This window comes from Hylobates moloch, unplaced genomic scaffold (genome assembly GCF_009828535.3).
Source record: "Hylobates moloch isolate HMO894 unplaced genomic scaffold, HMol_V3 SCAFFOLD_12, whole genome shotgun sequence".
Classification (NCBI taxonomy): Eukaryota; Metazoa; Chordata; class Mammalia; order Primates; family Hylobatidae; genus Hylobates; species Hylobates moloch.
Window position 1 is genome coordinate 51,633,650 of NW_026652287.1, and position 20,989 is coordinate 51,654,638.

Consider the following 20,989-nt stretch of genomic DNA (forward strand, 5'->3'; position numbering starts at 1 on the left):
CATGCCACTGCACTCCAGCCTGGGCTACAGAGCGAGACTCCATCTCAAAAAAAAAAAAAAAAAAAAAATTAGCCAAGCTTGATTGCATGCCCCTGTAATCCCAGCTACTTGAGAGGCTGAGGTGGGAGAATTGCTTGAACGCTGGAGGTGGAGGCTGCAGTAAGCCAAGATTGGGCCACTGCACTCCAGCCTGGGTGACAGAGCAAGACCCCATCTCAAAAATAAATAAATAATAAAAAAATTAGCCAGGTGTGGTGGCGTGCACCTGTAATCCCAGCTACTTGGGAAGCTGAGGCAGGAGAATCGCTTGAACCTGGGAGGCAGAGGTCAGAGGTTTCAGTGAGCTGAGATCATTCCACTGCACTCCAGCCTGGGTGACAGAGCTGGCATGCAAAAAAAAAAAAAAAAAATTAGCTGGGTATGGTGGCGCATGCCTGTAATCCCAGCTACTTGGGAGGCTGAGGCAGGAGATTTGCCTGAACCTGGGGCTAATCACTGGAAAGAGGGCACAGACTCACGCCACACTCAGCCTCAAGTCATCCAGGTAACCCAGAGAACAAGGGCCTGGAAGAAGCGGGTGAGTGGATGAGGTGGGGGTGTAGATTGGAGTCCCAGGCCTTTGGGAGGCCCTCCAACCTCCCTTCTGCACCAACTTCTGCTGGGTAGCTGTGGCAGGCAGCTTCCCCTCCCGGGCTATAAGGGGATAGATGCAGGTGAGGTGACTGTAGTGGTCTATTTTCAGGGATGCCCTCATTCTTGGGGGCAAGATGGAACAGCAGGAAGAAGGGGTGTGGGTGCTGGGCTGACAGAGGCCCCGATGCTGGCTCTGCCCATCCTGGCTGCACTGGTAAGCGGCATCATGGGAGAAGCTCCCAGAGTCCAGAGTTGGGAGAGCCAGATTGGATCAGGGAACTTCCCAGCATCAACCCTGGCCCTTCCTCATGGCCCCTGAAGCCCTGCAGGGTGTGGCTCTGCGGGCTACCCAGCCTCATCCATCTGGAATGCACCAGGCTAGAGCTGGCCCCAGGGTCTTTGCACTGGGTGTGCTGTTGCCCAGACCTGGGGCTGTCAGCTCCCTGCATGGGCAGACCCTTGCCATTGCTGAAATATCAGTGCACACATCCCCTGGGAGAGGTCTTCCTGGGCCTCCAGCTGTGCCTTCTCACAGGCTGCATCCAGACATTCACATCCTCTCCCCTGGACCCCATCTGTCTCTTGTTTTCAGATGGAGTCTCGCTGTGTTGCCCAGGCTGCAGTGTAGTCCCATGATCTTGGTTCACTGCAACCTCTGCCTCCCGAGTAGCTGGAATTACAGGCATGTGCCACTATACCCAGCTAATTTTTGTATTTTAAGTAGAGATGGGGTTTCACTATGTTGGGCAGGCTGGTCTGGAACTCCTAAGCTCAAGTGATCCACTCACCTCGGCCTCCCAAAGTGCTGGGATTACAGGTGGGAACCACTGTGCCTGGCGCACTCTTTTGTTTTTTAAACATAGATGGAATCTCACTATGTTGACCAGGATGGGCTCAAGCGACCCTCCCACCTTGGCTTCCAAAGAGCTGAAATTACAGGCCATGACACTACACCCCACCTCTTTAAAAAAAAAAAAAAAAAAGGCCGGGCACGGTGGCTCACACCTGTAATCCCAGCACTTTGGGAGGCCTAGGCAGGCAGATCACAAGGTCAAGAGATCAAGACCATCCTGACCAACATGGTGAAACCCCGTCTCTACTAAAAATACAAAAATTAGCTGCACGTGGTGGTGCGCGCCTATAGTCCCAGCTACTCGGGAGGCTGAGACAGAAGAATTGCTTGAACCCAGGAGGTGGAGGTTGCAGTGAGCAGAGATCATGCCACTGTACTTCAGCCTGGTGACAGAGTGAGACTCCGTCTCAAAAATAAATAAATAAATAATAAAAAGAGAGACCTCACTCTGGTGAGGTCTTCCAGCCTAGGCTGGAGTGCAGTGGTGCAATCATAGCTCACTAAAGCCTCAAATTCCTGTGCTCAAGTCATCCTCCTACCATCTGTCTCTTTTGAATTCAGCACATCCACTAGGTAAAGCAATGATGCCACAGAACCCATGCAGCAGCCTCAAGTTAGGGCCCACTGGGGTCCTGGATTTCAGGTGAGGAAACAGTGAACGCTGGGGTAACAAGTGGAGCTGGGCAGTAACACCCCCAGAGTCCAGCTGAGTCAGACCTCTCAACCCACTTGCCCCTGCTACATTACCCCACTTCTCTATGCCTCAGTTTCTCCTCTGTAAAGCGAGTGTGTTGTGCCCAGAGAGGAGACCCCTAGCTCCAGCTGGCTCAACCACATCCACCATGCTGTGTGACTCCAGATGCATCACAGGCTATCTCTGGCCCAGCCCCAGGCAGCAGGAGAAGAAAGCTCAGGAGTCCGTGGAAACTGCAGGGTGGGACGCTTTATTTCACTGTGGCAGGGAAGGAGCCTGGACAGGGGGCGGCAGGCGGGGCAGGGGGTCTGGCACTCAGGCGGGGACTAGGCAGGGGAAGGGCTGCCCCCAGGCCTGTTGAGGAGAAACTGAGGCCGGCCCTGGCGGAGACCTAGCCCAGTGGGGTAAGGAGGGTGGGGGAAAACGGTCTGAAGGAATGAGGGCCCCCTCCCTCTGGGCTTTCCTCCTAGAGGGCCTCAGTCCCTCCTGCTGGCTGGGCTGCACGACCCCCAATCCTTGCTCCCCTAACCCGGAGGAGGGGGCCAGACCAGGGAGGGCAGTGGACAGGGAGCCTGGGGGAGTTGGGGAGCACAGGGCAGGGTCCATGGTGTGCAGAGGGAGTGGCAGCCACTTGGGTGGTCAGTTCCTGGCAGCGATGACCACAGAGAGTGCCACACCCCCCAAGGCAACAGCAGTCGCCCCAAACAGCCACTTCCATGGGATGGACTGTGGATAAAAAGGAGGGGAGAGAAGGGTGGAGGGAGGTCAAGACTGGCCTCTGGGGCCTCAGCTGCCAGCACAGCCCAAACAGACCTCCCAACAAATCATTGCCTATGTATTTCCCACTTCCTGGCAAACTCCTACTCATGCAGCAAAACCCAAATCAAATGGCCCCTCCTCCAGGACACTGCCCCTCGTGCCCTGGAAGAGGTTCCATAGTCCACCCCCAGCCCTCCAGCTTGAGTTCCACCTTCGACTCCACTCGTGATCACACAGGGCTGGGCTTTCTCCATGTCCCCTGCATCGCCCAGGAAGGCCCAGTCTCCAAGGACATCCATGTATGCAAAATAAAATCCCTCTGCTAGGCGTGCCCTGCACGCAGCCCCTGCTCATTCTGTGCCCCAGCTTACCCAGGCACCCTTGCCAGGACACTTAGCAGGCAGCCGGCTGGGATTGCCCAGCATTTTCCGGTACAAGGCGGTCTCCGTGCTCCGCTGCGCCGCATGCTTCTTCACCAGCTTCGAGAGCTCTGCGTGGATCGTCTGCAGAAGGCAGGGGAAGCTGAGAACATGCTGCGGCCAACCTGTCATCACTGGTGCTCTGCCCTTCTGGGACCCTAGGCTGTTTGGGTGCTGGGACCATTGGGACATAGGGGTCCCATCTCCCCTTTCTGGGCTTAGCAAAGTCAGGGCTGCTGACCCCATCCCTCCTAGGGAGCCAGTCGATGGGTCAAAGCACAAGGTAGCCAGGAGACAAAAGGTTCTGGAAGGAAGGCCAAGGACATTGGCATGGAGCAGGCTGGCAGTGCCCTCAGCCGCTGGAGGGGTGAGAGCCCAGACTGCCTGTGTGGCTGTCATGAGGGTCTTCACAAGCTGATCAGGACCCTTCAGGTACCTACTCCGTGCCACTGCCCAGGTGGGAACACAACAGAGAGTCACAGCAAGAAAGACCTGGGGTAGACCACAGGAGGAACTTCCCAGCCGAGCAAGTCCCAGGGCACCACATCCTGCTCACCTTGTTGGAAGGTTCCAGCTTCAGGGCTGCCCTCAGGATGGGGATGGCCTCACTGTACTCCCCCTGCTGGGCCAGCACCTGTAAGCGGAAGGGGGTGGCATCACTCTGGACCCATACCTGGGCCTCACTGTCCTTCAAGAAATCCAGCCCAGGAGGTTGCAGTGAGCCAAGATGGTGTCACTGCACTCCAGCCTGAGCAACAGAGCAAGACTCCATCTCAAAAAAATAAAATAAAATAAAAACAGCCTGGCCAACATGGAGAAACCCCGTCTCTACCAAAAAATACAAAAATTAGCCAGGTGTGGTGGCATGCACCTGTAGTCCTAGCTACTCAGGAGGCTGAGGTGGGAGGATTGCTTGAACCTGGGGGCAGAAGTTGCAGTGAGCCGAGATCACACCACTGCACCCCAGTCTGGGTGACAGTGTGAGCCCCTGTTAAAAAAAAAAAAAAAAAGGGCTGGGCACAGTGGCTCACGCCTGTAATCCCAGCACTTTGGGAGGCCGAGGCGGGCGGATCACAAGGTCAGGAGATCGAGACCATCCTGGCACACACGGTGAAACCCCATCTCTACTAAAAATACAAAAAAAATTACCCGGGTGAGGTGGCGGGCGCCTGTAGTCCCAGCTACTCGGGAGGCTGAGGCAGGAGAATGGCATGAGCCCGGGAGGCGGAGCTTGCAGTGAGCCGAGATCGCGCCACTGCACTCCAGCCTGGGCAACAGAGCGAGACTCCATCTCAAAAAAAAAAAAAGAAAAAAAGAAGGCTGGGCACGGTGGCTCACACCTGTAATCCCAGCACTTTGGGAGGCCAAGGCGGGCGGATCAAGAGGTCAGGACGTCGAGACCATCCCGGCTAATGTGGTGAAACCCCATCTCTACTAAAAAATACAAAAAAATTAGCCAGGCATGGTGGTGGGTGCCTGTAGTCCCAGCTACTCGGGAGGCTGAGGCAGGAGAATAGCATGAACCCGGCAGGCAGCACTTGCAGTGAGCCGAGATCACGCCACTGAAGTCCAGCCTGAGCGACAGAGTGAGACTCCGTCTCAAAAACAAACAAACAAACAAAAAAAAACAGCCAGGCTCCTGGCTACTCATACAAGTGCCAGATGGAGCTCTGGCAACATCCCTGGGTTCCAGCCACTCCCAAACTGCTCTCCTAGCCCTCAAACTCCATCAGTGCACACTTAGCTTGGCATTGGCCCCCGCAACATGCTCCTCCTTCCTGTCTCAGCTGGAGATCTAGGCACCCACCTCGCTGCCTCCTCCCTCACCACCTCCACTGGCGAGAGGCCGAATGGATACTTCCAGAGGTGGTTTTTTTTTTTTTCTTTCCTTTAGAGACAGGGTCTTGATTGGTCACCCAGGCTGGAGTGCAATGGCATGATCATAGCTCACTGCAGCCTCAAACTCCTAGGCTCAAACAATCCTCCAGCCTCAGCCTCCTGAGGAGCTGGGACTACAGGTGTGTACTACCATGTCCAACGAATTATTTATGTATTTATTTATAAAATTATTATTATTATGTTTTTGAGATGGAGTCTCACTCTGTCGCCCAGGCTGGAGCGCAGTGGCGCTATCTCAGCTCAGTGCAAGCTCTGCCTCCCGGGTTCACGCCATTCTCCTGCCTCAGCCTTCCTGGTAGCTGGGACTACAGGCGCCCGCCACCACGCCCGGCTAATTTTTTGTATTTTTAGTAGAGATGGGGTTTCACTGTGTTAGCCAGGATGATCTCGATCTCTTGACCTCGTGATCCGCCCACCTCAGCCTCCTAAAGTGCTGGGATTACAGGCATGAGCCACCGCGCCCGGCCAAATTATTATGATTTTTTGAGATAGAGTCTTGCTCTGTTTCCCAGGCTGGAGTGCAGTGACGCGATCTCGGCTGACTGCAACCTCCACCTCCTGGGTTCAAGCAATTCTCCTGCCTCAGCCTCCCAAGTAACTGGGATTACAGGCACCAGCCACCACCGGCTAATTTTTGTATTTTTAGTAGAGACGGGGTTTTACCATGTTGGCCAGGCTGGTCTCAAACTCCTGACCTCAAGTGATCCACCTGCCTCAGCCTCCCAAAGTGCTGGTATTACAGGCATGAACCACCGCTCCAGGCCTACTTATTTGTTCTTTTTATTTTAGAGACAGGGTCTCACCATGTTCCCCAGGATGGTTTTGAACTCCTGGGCTCAACCAATCCACCTGCCTCGGTCTCCCAAAGTGCTGGGATTATAGGCCTGAGCCACCACGCCCAGCCCTTAGTTATTTTTTAAATTTTTGTAGCAATGGGGTCTCACTATGCTGCCAAGGCTGGTCTTGAATTCCTGGGCTCAAATGATTCTCCTACCTTGGCCTCCTGAAGTGCTGAGATTACAGGCATGAGGCACCACACCTGGCCCTGATGTTTCCACAGCTTTGACCATAGTGAATGACTCCGGACCAGGCACATGACCCAAATGAGTCAATGAGATCCAGCCTGCACTATGCTGGTGCCGATGGGAGATGGGTTACTAAGGGGAGAAGATGGAGCTGGGCACAGTGGCTCACACCTGTAATCCCAGCACTTTGGGAGGTCAAGGCAGGTGGATCACTTGAGGTCAGGAGTTCAAGACCAGCCTGGCCAACAGGGTGAAACTCTGTCTCTACTAAAAATTCAAAAAGAAGCTGGATGTGCTCGCTTGAACCTGGGAGGCAGAGGTTGCAGTGAGCTGAGATTGTGCCACTGCACTCCAGCCTGGGTGACAGAGCAAGACTCTGTCTCAAAAAAAAAAAAAAAAAAAAAAAAAAAAAAAAAAAAAAAAAAAAAAAAGGAGGGGGTAGCGGATGGAAATCTGGAACTTTCCAGGGGGGAGGGGGAGCATCATGGTCACCCTGAGAGAGGAGCCGGCCCAAGAGGGAAAGTCAGAGCAGAGAAACAGCATCCCCACAATACTGTGAGTGCCTGGATCCAGCTATGCCTGAAGTCAGCTAATCCAAACTTGGCAGTTCCATGAGCCATCGATCCCTCCTTTCTGCTTGAACCCGTTTGAGTGGGTTTCTATCACCTTCGACCAGCAGGTCCAAACTTGTATGAAACTACACAAGCAGCCACTCCTGCTGCCCCCAGGAGGATACTACCCCCAGGTTGAGAACAAAGGCTTCAAAAATAGGAACAGCATCTTCTCCCTCTTCATATTTCTCTGCAGAACTCTGCACACAGTATGTGCTTAATAAATCCCAGCTGGAGGGAGCCCCACCTCAGGCTTTTCAGAAACACGGCAGGTGAGCCAGTATCTGTGCCTCAGTTTCCTTGGTTAACTGCTAAAAGGTATTGAAAGCCCCACCCAGGGGTGGGGCTGTGAGGATGAACAGAAAAGGGGATGAGAACGAAGGTGAAGTCTGTGCAAGCCAGATTTACCCCTATGTTCTGCCAGGACTTTTTTTCTGTCCTGTTCTTTTGTTTTGTTTTTGACACAGGGTCTTGCTCTGCTGCCAAAGCTGGAGTGCAGTGGTGTGATCAAGGCTCACTGCAGCCTTGACCTTCAGGGCTCAAGCCATCCTCAGCCTCCTGAGCAACTGGGATGACAGGCCTGCGCCCCCACACCCAGCTAATTTTTGTATTTTTTTGGTAGAGAAGGGGGTCTCCCTATGTTGCCTGGGCTTGTCGCAAATGTCTGGGCTCAAGCGATCCTCCTGCCTTGGCCTCCTGTAATCCCAAGTGCTGGGATTACAGGTATGAGCCATCGTGCCTGGCCTCTGCCAGGACTTTTACTGAGCACCTACTATGTACCTGGCCCTGTTTGCAAGGTTGGAGATTTGGCAGTGAGCAAGACAGACCAAATCTCCGCCTTCGAGCAGGCAGATGGACAAGAGGCATGTCACCTCCACGTGCTGCCCGTCAGGAACATCTCAGGCAGTCGGCAATGCCTACACAAAGGCCCTGAGGTGGAGAGAGCCTGGCTAGACAGCAGAAAGGGAGGACGCCAGGTGGGATGGAGAGAAGCAGAAAGTGAGGTGGGAGAGGTGATAGCAGGAGGGGGAAGACCAGATAACTCAAGGCCCCAAGGGCTGTGACTAGGATTCCACTGAGGAAAAATGGGACCCATGGAGGTTCTATGTGAGGAGGTTTCAACTCTGGGCCAAGCCGGGCACGGTGGCTCACGCCTGTAATCTCAGCACATGGGGAGGCTGAGGTGGGCAGATCACTTGAGGTCAGGAGTTCGAGACCAGCCTGGCCAATATGGCTAACCACATCTCTACTAAAAATACAAACATTAACTGGGTGTGGTGGCTCGCGCCTGTAGTCCCAGCTACTTGGGAGGCTGAGGCAGGACAATCGCTTGAACCCAGGAGGAGGAGTTTGCAGTGGTGAGCTGAGATCACACCACTGCACTCCAGCCTGGGTGACAGAGTGAGACTCTGTCTCAAGAAACAAACAAACAAACAAACAAAAAACACTGGCCCAAAGGTTGGGGACCCGAGACTTGAGGATCAAATTCTGGCCTCAGTCAATAAATTGCTGTGACCAGGCCACACTCCTGCACCCGTCTGGGCCTCAGTTTCTCCACCTGCACCCCACAGAGCTCAGCTGGCTTATACCTATGCCTTTCTCAAATGCAGGGTTGGGGACCACCCCACATACCCCAGGCTGAGTGACCCGGCCTCGCACCCCGGCGTGGCCTACCTTGCCCTTGCGGAAGAGAGCCTTGATGTTGTCTGGCTGGTGCTCCAGCACAAGGCTGCAGGAGCGCAGGGCCGCGCGGTAGTGGTCGAGCTTCAGCTGCGAGGCCGCCAGGTTGTTCAGACACTTCACCTTCAACTGCAGGAGCTGTGCCTCCTCCTCGAACGTCATGTCCACTATTGGGAGACAGTGCCCACCACGGCAGCCGTCACCACGCCACCAGACACCCCGGTACCCACCCCTCTGCGGAGGCTGCCTCTCTGGCCTCAGTTTCCCCAATCTTAACCCCAGACCAAGGGCCGCGCTTTCCTGGGGCTCTCCTGAGGAAGCTACAACATGGAGCCTTAAGCAAGCAAGGGCCTAGCCCCCGGTGCGTGTGAACTGGCCCTGTCTACGGTCACCCCGTCCCCATATCCACTTGCATTCTACAACACTCCACTGGTCTGTAACAGGCCCTAAGTTAGGGGCAGTTGGGGATCTACCCGTATTCTGGGCTATTCTAGAATATTCTGAGCCTGAGGCTCTCTGGGGCTGGAAGTTTCTGGCACGGAGTGGACACCTTTGCAGGGGAGATGGTGGGGATCTGACCCAGGCAGTCACCTTTGGCGCTGGAGGTGATGGCCTTGATGGCGAGGTCATAGGAGTTGGCGGCCAGGACGAAGTCCGCCCGCTGGTAGTGGGCGTTGCCGCACTCCCGCTTCCGGTTGGCCAGGGCCACGCGCTCCTGCCCAGTGAGCATCTCCAGGTCAGGCCCATCCACAGCCGTCTTCAGGGTCACCTCCAGGCACAGGGCCGCGTGCGGGGGGATGTATGGGCTCCTGCTAGTTGGGTGGGAGCAGGCAGGGGCAGCACTCAGACCTGGTGACCCCTAAACCCGCTGGGCTGGCTAGGAAGGAGTGAGCTTGGCTCAAGCCCCGGATCTGTCTCCCCTCCGCCCTCCGTCATTCCCTCCTCAGTAAAGTGCAGGGGAAGTGACTTGCCGCCTTGGAGCTGCGGGACTTGATGAACGAGTTCCCCTCCCTAAGCCTCGGTTTTCCTTTTTTTTAAGAGACAGGTTCTCACTCTGTTGCCCGGGCTGGAGTGCAGTGGTGCAATCTTGGCTCACTGCAGCCTCGAAAACGTGGGCTCAAGTGATCCTCCTGCCTGAGCCTCCTCAGTAGCTGGGACTACAGGCGTGCACCACACCCAGCTTTTTTTTGAGACAGTCTCGCTCTCTCGCCCAGGCTGGAGCGCAGTGGTGCGACCTCGGCTCACTGCAAGCTCCGCCTCCCGGGTTCACGCCATTTTCCTGCCTCAGCCTCCGGACTAGCTGGGACTACAGGCGCCCGCCACAACGCCCGGCTAATTTTTTGTAGTTTTAGTAGAGACGGGGTTTCACCGTGCTAGCCAGGATGGTCTTGATCTCCTGACCTCATGATCTGCCCGCCTTGGCCTCCCAAAGTGCTGGGATTACAGGCGTAAGCCACCACGCCCGGCCCACACCCAGCTAATTTTTAAATTTTTTTGTATAGAGATGAGGTCTATATTGCTTAGGCTGGTCTGGAACTCCAGGTCTCAAGCAATCCTCCTACCTCAACCTCCCAAAGTGCTGGGATTTCAGGTGTGAGCCACCTCACCCAGCCTCAGTTTCTTGTCTATAAAATGGGCAAGTAGATGGGGTGAGCCAAGGGGTACACCCACTCCACCCATCCCCCTCCTGAGACCTGCAGAGACCTAAGGGTGGCCGACTCTCACCTGCCTTGGGGGCCGTAGCAGTACTTGGAGTCAGCAGTGACCATGGCCGTCTCCCCGACGTCCATGAGTGGGACACTGAGATCCAGGGCCTGGTGTGCGTGGGGATAGCCAGCGGTCAGGCAGACTCAGACCCAGCAAGGCACACCCCTCACCCCTGCCCTGTCCCGCCCCAGCCCGCACCTGGATGACGTCACAGTCACCCAGCGTGAACACCAGCTCCGGCTCCTCCTGCACCCGCGTGCCATTCTCCAGCGACGTCTGCAGATGTACGGTGACCACCTGGCCCTTGACCGGGCGGCTTGAACCTGGCGGCCCTGGGACCAGCGTCTTCTTCCTCAACAGCCCGTTCCCTGCCAGGGTCCAGGGACATGAAGCTTGTCACCTGGTGGCTCAAACAGGCACCTGCTCCCCTGAGCCCCCACTCCTACCCTCAGCTCTGCCCACTAGCTGTCCAGAGGGGGCTGGCCCAACACTGGGGCACAAACCAAACTTCCAGTGGCCACTCTGCCACCAGAGTGGGGAACCCCACATGCAGGACACTGGGCAGGATGGGACAGACTTCGGGGTGACAGTGCTGGTGCTAGAAACTAGCTCAGTGAACAATGGTTGGTCTGGTTTTTTTTGTTTTTTTTTTAAGAAAACTGAGGCTTGCCGAGTTTCCAGCTATTTGAGAGGCCAATGTGGGAGAATCACAAGTCCAGGCCAGCATCTGGGCAAAATGGCAAGAACCCAGTCTCCCCGCCCTCCTCAAAAAGAAAGAAAACCAAAGCTCAGAGAGGACAAACAGCCCTCAGGCTGAAATCCTTGCCCTGAGATGTTTGGGCCTCGGTTTACCCAGCCACGAAATGAGGTACTCATGGGGCTCTTGGTTAGCAGAGCCCCTGTGACACAGTGTCTCCACCACAGCACCAAGTGGGATGAATTTAGAACTTAAGCAAAGGCCAGGCATAGTGGCTCATGCCTGTAATCCCAGCACTTTGGGAGGCCAAGGCGGGTGGATCACCTGAGGTCAGAAGTTTGAGATCAACCTGACCAACATGGCGAAACCGTGTCTCTACTAAAAATACAAAAATTAGCTGGGTGTGGTGGTGGCCGCCTGTAATCCCAGCTACTGGAGAGGCTGAGACATGAGAATAGCTTGAACCCAGGAGTTGGAGGTTGCAGTGAGCCAAGATCGCGCCATTGCACTCCAGCCTGGGTGACAAGAGTGAGACTTTGTCTCAAAAAAAAAAAAAAAAAAAGTTAAGCAAAGGCCAGGTGCAGTGGCTCACGTTTACCTAGCCATGAAATGAGGTTCCCATGGGGCCCTTGGTTAGCAGAGCCCCTGTGATACAGTGTCCCCACCACAGCACCACGTGGGATGAATTTAGAAGTTAAGCAAAGGCCACACATGGTGGCTCATGCCTATAATCCCAGAACTTTGGGAGGCTGAAATGAGAGGACTATTTAAACCCAGGAGTTTGAGACCAGCCTGGGCAACATAGTGAGACCCCGTCTCTACAAAAAATAAAAAATGACCAGGCATGGTGGCTCACACCTGTAACCCCCAGCACTTTGGAAGGCTGAGGCAGGAGGATCACTTGAGGTCAGGAGTTTGAGATCAGCCTGGTCAACATGGTGAGACCCTGTCTCCACTAAAAATACAAAAATTAGGGGCCAGGCGTGGTGGCTCACACCTGTAATCCCAGCACTTTGGGAGGCTGAGGCAGGTAGATCACCTGAGGTCAGGAGTTTGAGACCAGCCTGGCCAATGTGGTGAAACCCTGTCTCTACTAAAAATACAAAAATCAGCCGGGCATGGAGGCGGGCACCTGTAGTCCCAGCTACTCAGGAGGCTGAGGCAGGAGAATCGCTTGAACCTGGGAGGTGGAGGTTGCAGTGAACTGAGATCGCACCACTGCATTCCAGCCTGGGTGACAGAGTCAGACTCTGTCTCAAAAAAAAAAAAAAAAAAAAAAGTAGTAAGATTTTTATCAGTAGTGGTGGTGATATTTAGTAATATTTCTGTTCCATCAGTGTCAACCTGATTGGATACTATTGCTATAGTATTGTTAGTACAATCGATAGTGGTAATGATATCTTATTATTTGCATGGGCACCAGCATTATTTGGTATATTAGATATCAGTACTATACTAGTAGCAAGGCGTCTTCCACAGAATACTAACATTTCTCTTGTTTTCACAGTTGATGTGATGGGGTATGTTGGGGGGAACATGTGTCAGCTCACGTAGTTTTCTTCTTGTAGTATTGCTCTGAGCATTTACAATACTATCACTACTGTGAACCAACCAGAAGGCTGAACAAAATAACATTCCTCTGATCCACTTGACCCCAGAACACATTTTTGGTTTTGGAAGTGGGGTCTCGCTGTGTTGCCCGGGCTGGCGTGCACTCAGGACACATTTTTCAGAGCCCAAGCATGTGTCAGACAAATGCCAAAAAAAGATGCATTGATGGGGTTAGGAGCTGCCAGCGCCTGGCGTGCTGGCTGTGTGGCTCTGGGCAGGTGACTCAGCCTGTCTGAGCCACAGTTAGCAGATCTGGGAAACAGGGACACAGCACATTGTGCATGTGTGTGAGTCAATGAATGGGGTACATCAGTGTGAAGCATCTCCAGTAGTTGCCTCTGGCTGGTGATCACGGTGATGACCACATGACTTCCAACCCTCACAGCACAGATGGGGAAATGAGACTCAGGGGACGAGAGCGCCAGAGCCAAGGGCACCCTGATCCACCTTTGCTCCTTACCCAGAATGTCCAGCCACTCTTCTGGGGCCGGGGCTGGGGCAGGCTCGGGCTCCATGGCAGCGAGGAACTCTCGGGCCAGGGCCCCAGGCTGCTCAGCCTCCTCCACCGGGGGTTGTCCCATGTCCTCCAGCGGTGGCAGCTCACTCAGGTCATCCTCCTCCTCCTCTTCCTCCTCCTCTTCCTCCTCACCCTCTGCATCCTCAACCCCATCCAGCACCTCGAAGTCCTCGAGCGGTGGGACCCCGACGGGCAGCGGGGCAGAGGGCTCAGAGGGTTCAGCACACGATGCCATGCTGCTGGGGGGACGGGAACTGGCCCTGGAAGTGGGAGGCAGAGATGTGGGTCAGAATCCTGCACAGCCCCTCAAAGTCTCCACTGTACCTATTCCCCACACTGCCGATCACTTTCTGTGTAACTCAAGGGCTCCAGGCTCCAGGCCTCAGTTTCCTCATCTATACAGTGGGTGTAACAACAACCCCGGCTGGTTGGAAGAAATTAACCCATGTATCAAGCCCTTGGCATCAGGCTCAAATAGTGTTAGCCATTATTAGAGCTAATTATTATTTAATGTTTACAAATACTCCAGGAAGTAGGGAAGATTAGCCCCAACATTTTATAGAACAGGAAACAGGCCAGAGGGGCAAAGCCATTCGCCCAAGGTCACAGAGAAAGCCAAAGGCCAAAGGAGGATTTGAACCTGAGGCTTCAGGCCCTGTGGCTTTGCCTGATTATATGCTAAGCGAGGGGTGCTGGGATTTTTGTGGAGAGGACAGCCTCCGAGGCCTTAGGGAAGCCATTTTTAGAGCCTCTAGGGCCACTGGGGGAAATTGAATCTTTTACCAGGGCCTCCCACCTCCATCCTCTTCTCCAAAGGGGAGACCCTCCCCAAAAGCACCAACTGTAATCACCCAGAAACCCCAAGCGTTTTTTTCCTTCCACAGCCTGAATCTAACACTATCCCCCACAACCCCAACATCAGGGACCCTAGCCCAAACCCTTCCCTAGGAGACCATCCTCCTCTCATCAGGCCTCGGTCCCACCCCCTCAAAGCAGCCTCCCTTCCAGGAGTGGTCGAGGTCCCACCACATTCTACAGCCTCTTCCTTGCCCCAGACCTCCTGAACCAACAACCAACCCCTCTGTCCCTCAGGCCCCAAGCTCAGAAGAGTGTAGCACAGCCATCAAACCAGCCCGCCGCATCCCCTCCCTAGCCCACACCTGCCTGCTCCTCCCGGGCTCGGAGCCCCACTTTCAGAGACCCTCCCAGCCCCCACCCCCATAATTCCCCGCGCCCGCACAATTCGGCCTCCCCTCCCACCCCCCGCCCCAACCACCACCGCCCCCAGCACGGGCCAGCTCCCCCCACAGCCGCTCCGTCTCGCCGTAAACACTCCAGTGTCCCCAGACGCTCCCCCTTTCCGATCCCATAACACCCCACGCCTTCCTGACGCCCCACTGCCCCGGCCGGGCCCTCAGTCAAGCCGCGACGCAGGCCCCCAACGACCCACGCCTGTCTGACGCCACCAGTCTGGGGCACCCGACCCCCGCACGCCTCGGGCGCCCCTGGCCCTGCACGCCTCCATCGGGACCCCCACACTGGATCCCCTTTGCCCCCAGTGACTCCCATCCCTGGCCACCCCCGCCCGGCCGCGCCCCCTCGGGCACCCCCGACCCCCGTGCCCCCGGCTCGCCGCCCCCGCGGCCCCTCGCCCCGCCCATCGGCCGCAGCCCCCGGCGTGATAGCCCCCGGACCAGCCTAGGCCAGGGCAGCGGCCTGGCCGGCACGGCGCCCCCAGCATCCCAGGACACTTGCCTCTGGCTCCGGGACCCCCGCTTGGGGTCCTGCGCCCCCCTCCCCGCCCCCAGCCGCGGCCGCCGCGCCTCGGGAACCAGGTTCGGCGGCTCGGCCCCGCCCCTGCCGTGTCCATTGGCCGCCGCTGCCGCAACTGCCGCACCCATTGGCTCGTGCAGATGTCCGTCCCGGGCGTTGGCACCTCCTCCTTCCTGCTTGGCTCTGCGGGGCATTCTTAAAGGGACCGAAGCCTCCCGGCTGCTGGGGCTGGGGCTGGGGCTGGGGCTGGGGCTGGGGCTGGGGCTGGGGCTGGGGCTGGGGCTGGGGCTGGGGCTGGGGCTGGGGCTGGGGCTGGGGCTGGGGCTGGGGCTGGGGCTGGGGCTGGGGCTGGGGACCCTGGGCTGGACCCCAACACGGGTCAGTATCGCGCAGCCTGTGCGACTCCTGCTCTCCTCTGAGCTTCATCCTGATCATCTGCGAAATGGGGATAAACACCCCCACCTATGCACTCTCACCTTGGGGGCTGCTGGGGACACAGTCCGCTCTAAATGCTATTTCCTTAAAGAGTTCAAGCTTGACGGGCAGGGCAGCTCTGGGGTTGCTGAATGACCCATTCTGAAGCCTTAGTTACAGAAGTGAACCTGAGGGCCTGAGGAGGAGTGACGTGCCCAAAGGCAAACGAAAACCTCCCTCCCATCCCCCACACAGTTTAATGTCTAGAAGGTTGCCTGGTGCATACCGGAGGCGCTCAATTACTGCTGCGCAGGCGACTAAGCCAGCAGGGCCACTGGGAGGAGTTCCTCCTCCATGCACTGTCTGCTGGAGAGTGATAAGGTCCCCATGGCCTGGGAAGAAGGTGGCATCCTTGATTAGCTAAGTTTTTGTGGATCTTGTTTTGAAACTGGGACACTTCTCCCTCCTTCACTCAGTTTTATTTCCTTCCTAGCAGTTACTCCTTCCAGAATTATCTTGTCATTTTTTTGCTTGTGGTTGGAGGGACCATCCCTCACTCTGCTTCATCCTGGCAGAGATTTTTGCCTGATTTGTACCCAGCACCTCCTTGAACCATGCCTGGCATCTATAGAAGCTCAATAAATGGGTAGGTGGATGGATGGATGGATGGATGGATGGATGGATGGATGGATGGATGAGTCAGACACCAGCTTTTGGAGGTAGCTATCATGGAGGTGGTAATTGGCTTTTTGGAGATAACTAACTTCTAAGGTTGGAGTTCCCAGGTCGCCTCCTACAGGAAGCCCTCCCAGACCTCCCCAGGGCAAGACCAGGTGCCCCATTTGGCTGTCTTGGCACAATGAAGTTAATGAACGTCCACTTCATAACTAGTTTACTTGGGTTTTTTGTTTGTTTGTTTGTTTGTTTTTGTTTTTTGAGAAGAAGTTTCACTCTTGTTGCCCAGGCTGGAGTGCAATGGCGCAATCTCACCTCACCGCAACTTCTGCCTCCCAGGTTCAAGCGATTCTCCTGCCTCAGCCTCCTGAGTAGCTGGGAGTAGAGGCATGCACCACCGTGCCTGGCTAATCTTGTATTTTTAGTAGACACGGGATTTCTTCATGTTGGTCAGGCTGGTCTCAAATTCCCGACCTCACGTGATCCACCCATCTCGACGTACCAAAGTACTGGGATTACAGGCGTGAGCCATCGTGCCTGGCCTTTTTTCTTTCTTTCTTTCTTTTTTTTTTTTTTTTTGAGACAGAGTCTCTCTCTGTCGCCAGGCTGGAGTGCAGTGGCACGATCTCGGCTCACTGCAACATCCACCTCCTAGGTTCCAACGATTCTCCTGCCTCAGCCTACTGAGTAGCTGGGACTACAAGCACCCGCCACCATGCCCAGCTAATTTTTATGTTTTTGGTGGAGACAGGGTTTCACCATGTTGGCCAGGATGGTCTGGAACTCCTGACCTCATGATCTGCCTGCCTCGGCTTCCCAAACTAGTTTACTTATATCTCTGCCTTTTTTTTTTTTTTTTTTTTTTAGATAGGGTCTTTGAAATCCAGGCTGGAATGCAGTGGCATGATCTCAGATCACTGCAACCACCTCTATCTCCTGGGCTCAAGCAATCCTCCCACCTCAGCCTCCTGAGTAGCTGGGACCACAGGTGCACCGTCATGTCCAGCTAATTTTTTTTGTTTTTGAGACAGAGTCTCGCTGTGTAGCCCAGGCTGGAGTGCAGTGGCGCAATCTCGGCTCACTGCAAGCTCCGCCTCCCAGGTTCACACCATTCTCCTGCCTCAGCCTCCCGAGTAGCTGGGACTACAGGCGCCTGCCACCATGCCCGACTAATTTTTTGTATTTTTAGTAGAGTCAGGGTTTCACCGTGTTAGCCAGAATAGTCTCGATCTCCTGACCTTGTGATCTGCCCACCTCGGCCTCCCGAAGTGCTGGAATTACAGGCGTGAGCCACCGCGCCCAGCCCAAAGTTTATATTTTTTTTGTAGAGATGGGGTTTCCTCATGTTGCCCAGGCTGGTCTCGAACTCCTGGGCTCAAGCAATCCTCCCACTTTGTCCTCCCAAACTGTTGGGATTATAGGCGTGAGCCACTGCCTTGATTTACCTCTGTCTTGCCCTCTACACTGGAAGAGCCCCAAAGTCTGGGAAGGCTTTGTTCTTTCTCGTTGTTATAGCTCTGAGGCTTGTACAGTGCCTGCCACAAAAGGTAGTGGTGGGGTCTCACGGAAATCACTGAAGAAGGAAGGGAGGTTCGACAGCCAGAAAAGGTGGTAGCGTAGCAGAGCTATGCAAGAAATCACCTGGAGGGCTGGGTGCGGTGGCTTATGCCAGTAATCCCAGCATTTTGGGAGGCCGAGATGGGTGGATCACCTGAGGTCAGGAAATCTAGACCAGCCTGGCCAACACGGTGAAACCCCGTCTCTACTAAAAATACAAAAATTAGCCGGGTATGGTGGTGCATGCCTGTAATCTCAGATACTGGGGTGGCTGAGGCATGAGGACTGCTTGAACCCCAGAGGTAGAAGTTGCAGTGAGCAAGACCCAGTCTCGAAAAAAAGAAAAAGAGAAAAAATCAACTGGGAAGGGGCGTGAAATAATCCCTGGGCAACTCCAGGATCTGAGGGACTTAAACTATTCCCAATCCATCACCGAACCCCAGTTTTAAATTGTTTTTATTTTTTAACTTTTTTGTTTTTATAACCTACCTGAACCCCTATATCTGTATCTGCACAGTGGGGTTTCTTGCTCATCCATCTGCATCTCTGTTACAGGGGCAGGACGAATTGCACTAAACAACAACACTAATAAAAGAAACAAGCCTCGGCTGGGCACGGTGACTCACGCCTGTAATCCCAGCACTTTGGGAGGCTGAGGCAGATGGATCACCTGAGGTCAAGAGTTCGAGACCAGCCTGGCCAACATGGTGAAACCTGTCTCTGCGAAAAATACAGAAATTAGCCGGGTGTGGTGGCACATGCCTGTAATCCCAGCTACTTGGGAGGTTGAGGCAGGAGAATCGCTTGAACCCGGGAGGCAGATGTTGCAGCGAGCCAAGATCAGGCCACCGTACTCCAGCCTGGGCAACCTAAGCCTGGGTAACATAGTGAGAGCCTGCCTCTACAGAATATTAATTAATTAATTAATTAATTTGGAGACACAATCTCCCTCTGTCTCCCACGTAGAGTGCAGTGGAGCGATCTGGGCTCACTGCAACCTCTGACTCCCAGGTTCAAGCGATTCTCCTGCCTCAGCCTCCTAAATAGCTGGGATTACAGGCCTGCCATGACACACAACTAATTTTTTTTTTCTTTTTTTTGAGACGGAGTCTCGTGAGGCTGGAGTGCAATGGCGTGATCTTGGCTCACTGCAACCTCTGCCTCCCAAGTTGAAGCAATTCTCCTGCCTCAGCCTTCCTAGTAGCTGGGATTACAGGCGCCTGCCACCATGCTTGGCTAATTTTTTGTATTTTTAGTAGAGATGGGGGTTCCACTATGTTGGCCAGGCTGGTCTTGAACTTCTGACCTCGTGATCCACCTGCCTTGGCCTCCCAAAGTGCTGGGATTACAGGCATGAGCCATCACACCCGGCCTCTACAGAAAATTTAAAAATGTAGTCCCAGCTAAATGGGAGGCTGAGGTGGGAGGGATCCCTTGAACCCAGGAGGTCAAGGCTACAGTGAATTATGATCAAAGCTCTGCACTGCAGCCTGAGCAACAAGGCAAGACACTGTTTCTAAAATAATAGTAATTATTATTATAAATAGACAATAAGTTACTAAAATAAACTACAAAATAATACCACCACCAATAATAATAACGGCTGGCACTCATTGAACAGGTTTTTGCAGGCAAACATTTTACTTATATTTACTTTTCCCTTTTTTTTGGGGGGGGGGACAGAATCATGCTCTGTCGCCCAGGCCAGAGTGCAGTGGCACGATCTCAGCTCACTGCCACCTCTGCCTCCCAAGTTGAAGCAATTCTCCTGTCTCAGCCTCTGGAGTAGCTGAGACTACAGGTGCCAGCCACCAAGCCTGGCTAATTTTTGTGTTTCTTTTTTTTTTTTGAGACAGAGTCTCGCTCTGTCGCCCAGGCTGGAGAGTGCAGTGGCGCAATCTCGGCTCACTGCAAGCTCCGCCTCCCGGGTTCACGCCATTCTCCTGCCTCAGCCTCTCCGAGTAGCTGGGACTACAGGCGCCTGCCACCACGCCCGGCTAATTTTTTTGTATTTTTAGTAGAGACAGGGTTTCACCGTGGTCTCGATCTCCTGACCTCGTGATCCGCCCGCCTCGGCCTCCCAAAGTGCTGGGATTACAAGTGTGAGCCACCGCGCCCGGCCCCAATTTTTGTATTTCTAGTGGAGACGGGGTTTCACCATATTGGTCAGGCTGGTCTCAAACTCTTGACCTCGATCTCAAAAACAAAACAAAACGAAACAAAACAAAAACAAGAATACGCTACTTGGAGGCCATATCATTGGCTGCATGTAGAGTTGCAATTGTGTTTCCTAGTGAACTGAAACTTTTTTTTTTTTGAGATGAAGTCTCAATCTGTTGCCTAGGCTGGAGTGCAGTGGCAAGATCTCAGATCACTGCAGCCTCTGCCCCTTGGGTTCAAGTGATTCTCCTGCCTCACCCTCCCGAGTAGCTGGGATTACAGGCACCCGCCACCACGCCTGGCTAATTTTTGTATTTTTAGTTGAGATAGGGTTTCGCCATGTTGGCCAGGGTGTTCTGGAACTCCTGATCTCAGGTGATCCACCTGCCTCGGCCTCTCAAAGTGCTGGGATTGCAGGCATGAGCCACAGCGCCGGGCCCGATCTGAACCTTTCATTGTTAAGATGTGCCCCTCTTTACTTCTTTCATTTTTCCCTTAGAGTGCACTTTGTTAAGATTGCACACCAAGCCTGGGCGTGGTGGCTCACTCCTGTAATCCCAGCACTTTGGGAGGCCAAGGCGGGCTGATCACGAGGTGAAGAGATCCAGACCATCCTGGTGAAACCCTGGTGAAACGTGGTGAAACCCCATCTGTACTAAAAACAGAAAAATTAGCTGGGCATGGTGGCATGCTCCAGTAATCCCAGCTATTCAGGAGGCTGAGGCAGGAGAATTGCTTGAACTCGGGAGGCGGAGGTTGCAGTGAGCCGAGATTGCGCCACTGCACTCTAGCCTGGAGACAGATCTAGACTCCATCTCAGAAAAAAAAAAGAAAAGAAAAGAAAATTACACACCAATTCTCCTTGGTTCATGTTTTCTTTCTTTCTTTCTTTTTTTTAATACGGAGTCTCGCTCTGTCACCCAGGCTGGAGTGCAGTGTTGCGATCTCTGCTCGCTGCAAGCTCCGCCTCCCGGGCTCACGCCATTCTCCTGTCTCAGCCTCCGGAGTAGCTGGGACTACAGGCGCCCCCCACCACGCCCGGAGAATTTTTTGTACTCTTAGTAGAGACGGAGTTTCACCGTGTTAGCCAGGATGGTCTCCATCTCCTGACCTCGTGATCCACCCGCCTCGGCCTCCCAAAGTGCTGGGATTACAGGCGTGAGCAACCGCGCCCGGCCTTCTTTCTTTCTTTCTGACACAAGGTCTCACTATGTGGCCCAGGCTGGAGTGCAGTGGCACAATCATGACTCCCTGCAGCCTCAACCACCCACGCTCAAGCAGTCCTCCCAGCTTAGTCTCTCCAGT

The 20,989-nt window shown here is 54.4% G+C and overlaps 1 protein-coding gene across 2 annotated transcripts; it reads right to left on the reverse strand.

The window, feature by feature from the left end:
* Positions 1–2,414: 2,414 nt before the first annotated feature.
* On the reverse strand, positions 2,415–14,954 carry FKBP8 (FKBP prolyl isomerase 8). Of its 2 annotated transcripts, none has more exons than XM_032170161.2 (9): positions 14,861–14,954; positions 13,049–13,365; positions 10,479–10,648; positions 10,299–10,387; positions 9,165–9,382; positions 8,568–8,740; positions 3,915–3,992; positions 3,311–3,442; positions 2,415–2,906 (listed from the first exon to the last, which is right to left on the reverse strand). In XM_032170161.2, exons 2-9 carry the CDS (start codon positions 13,338–13,340, stop codon positions 2,820–2,822), a joined length of 1,239 nt encoding a protein of 412 aa, XP_032026052.2. In that variant the 5' UTR covers positions 13,341–13,365; positions 14,861–14,954; the 3' UTR covers positions 2,415–2,819. The 2 variants fall into 2 exon arrangements, with proteins under 2 accessions (XP_032026052.2, XP_032026051.2); XM_032170160.2 differs by having other exon boundaries at positions 9,165–9,385.
* Positions 14,955–20,989: the final 6,035 nt, after the last annotated feature.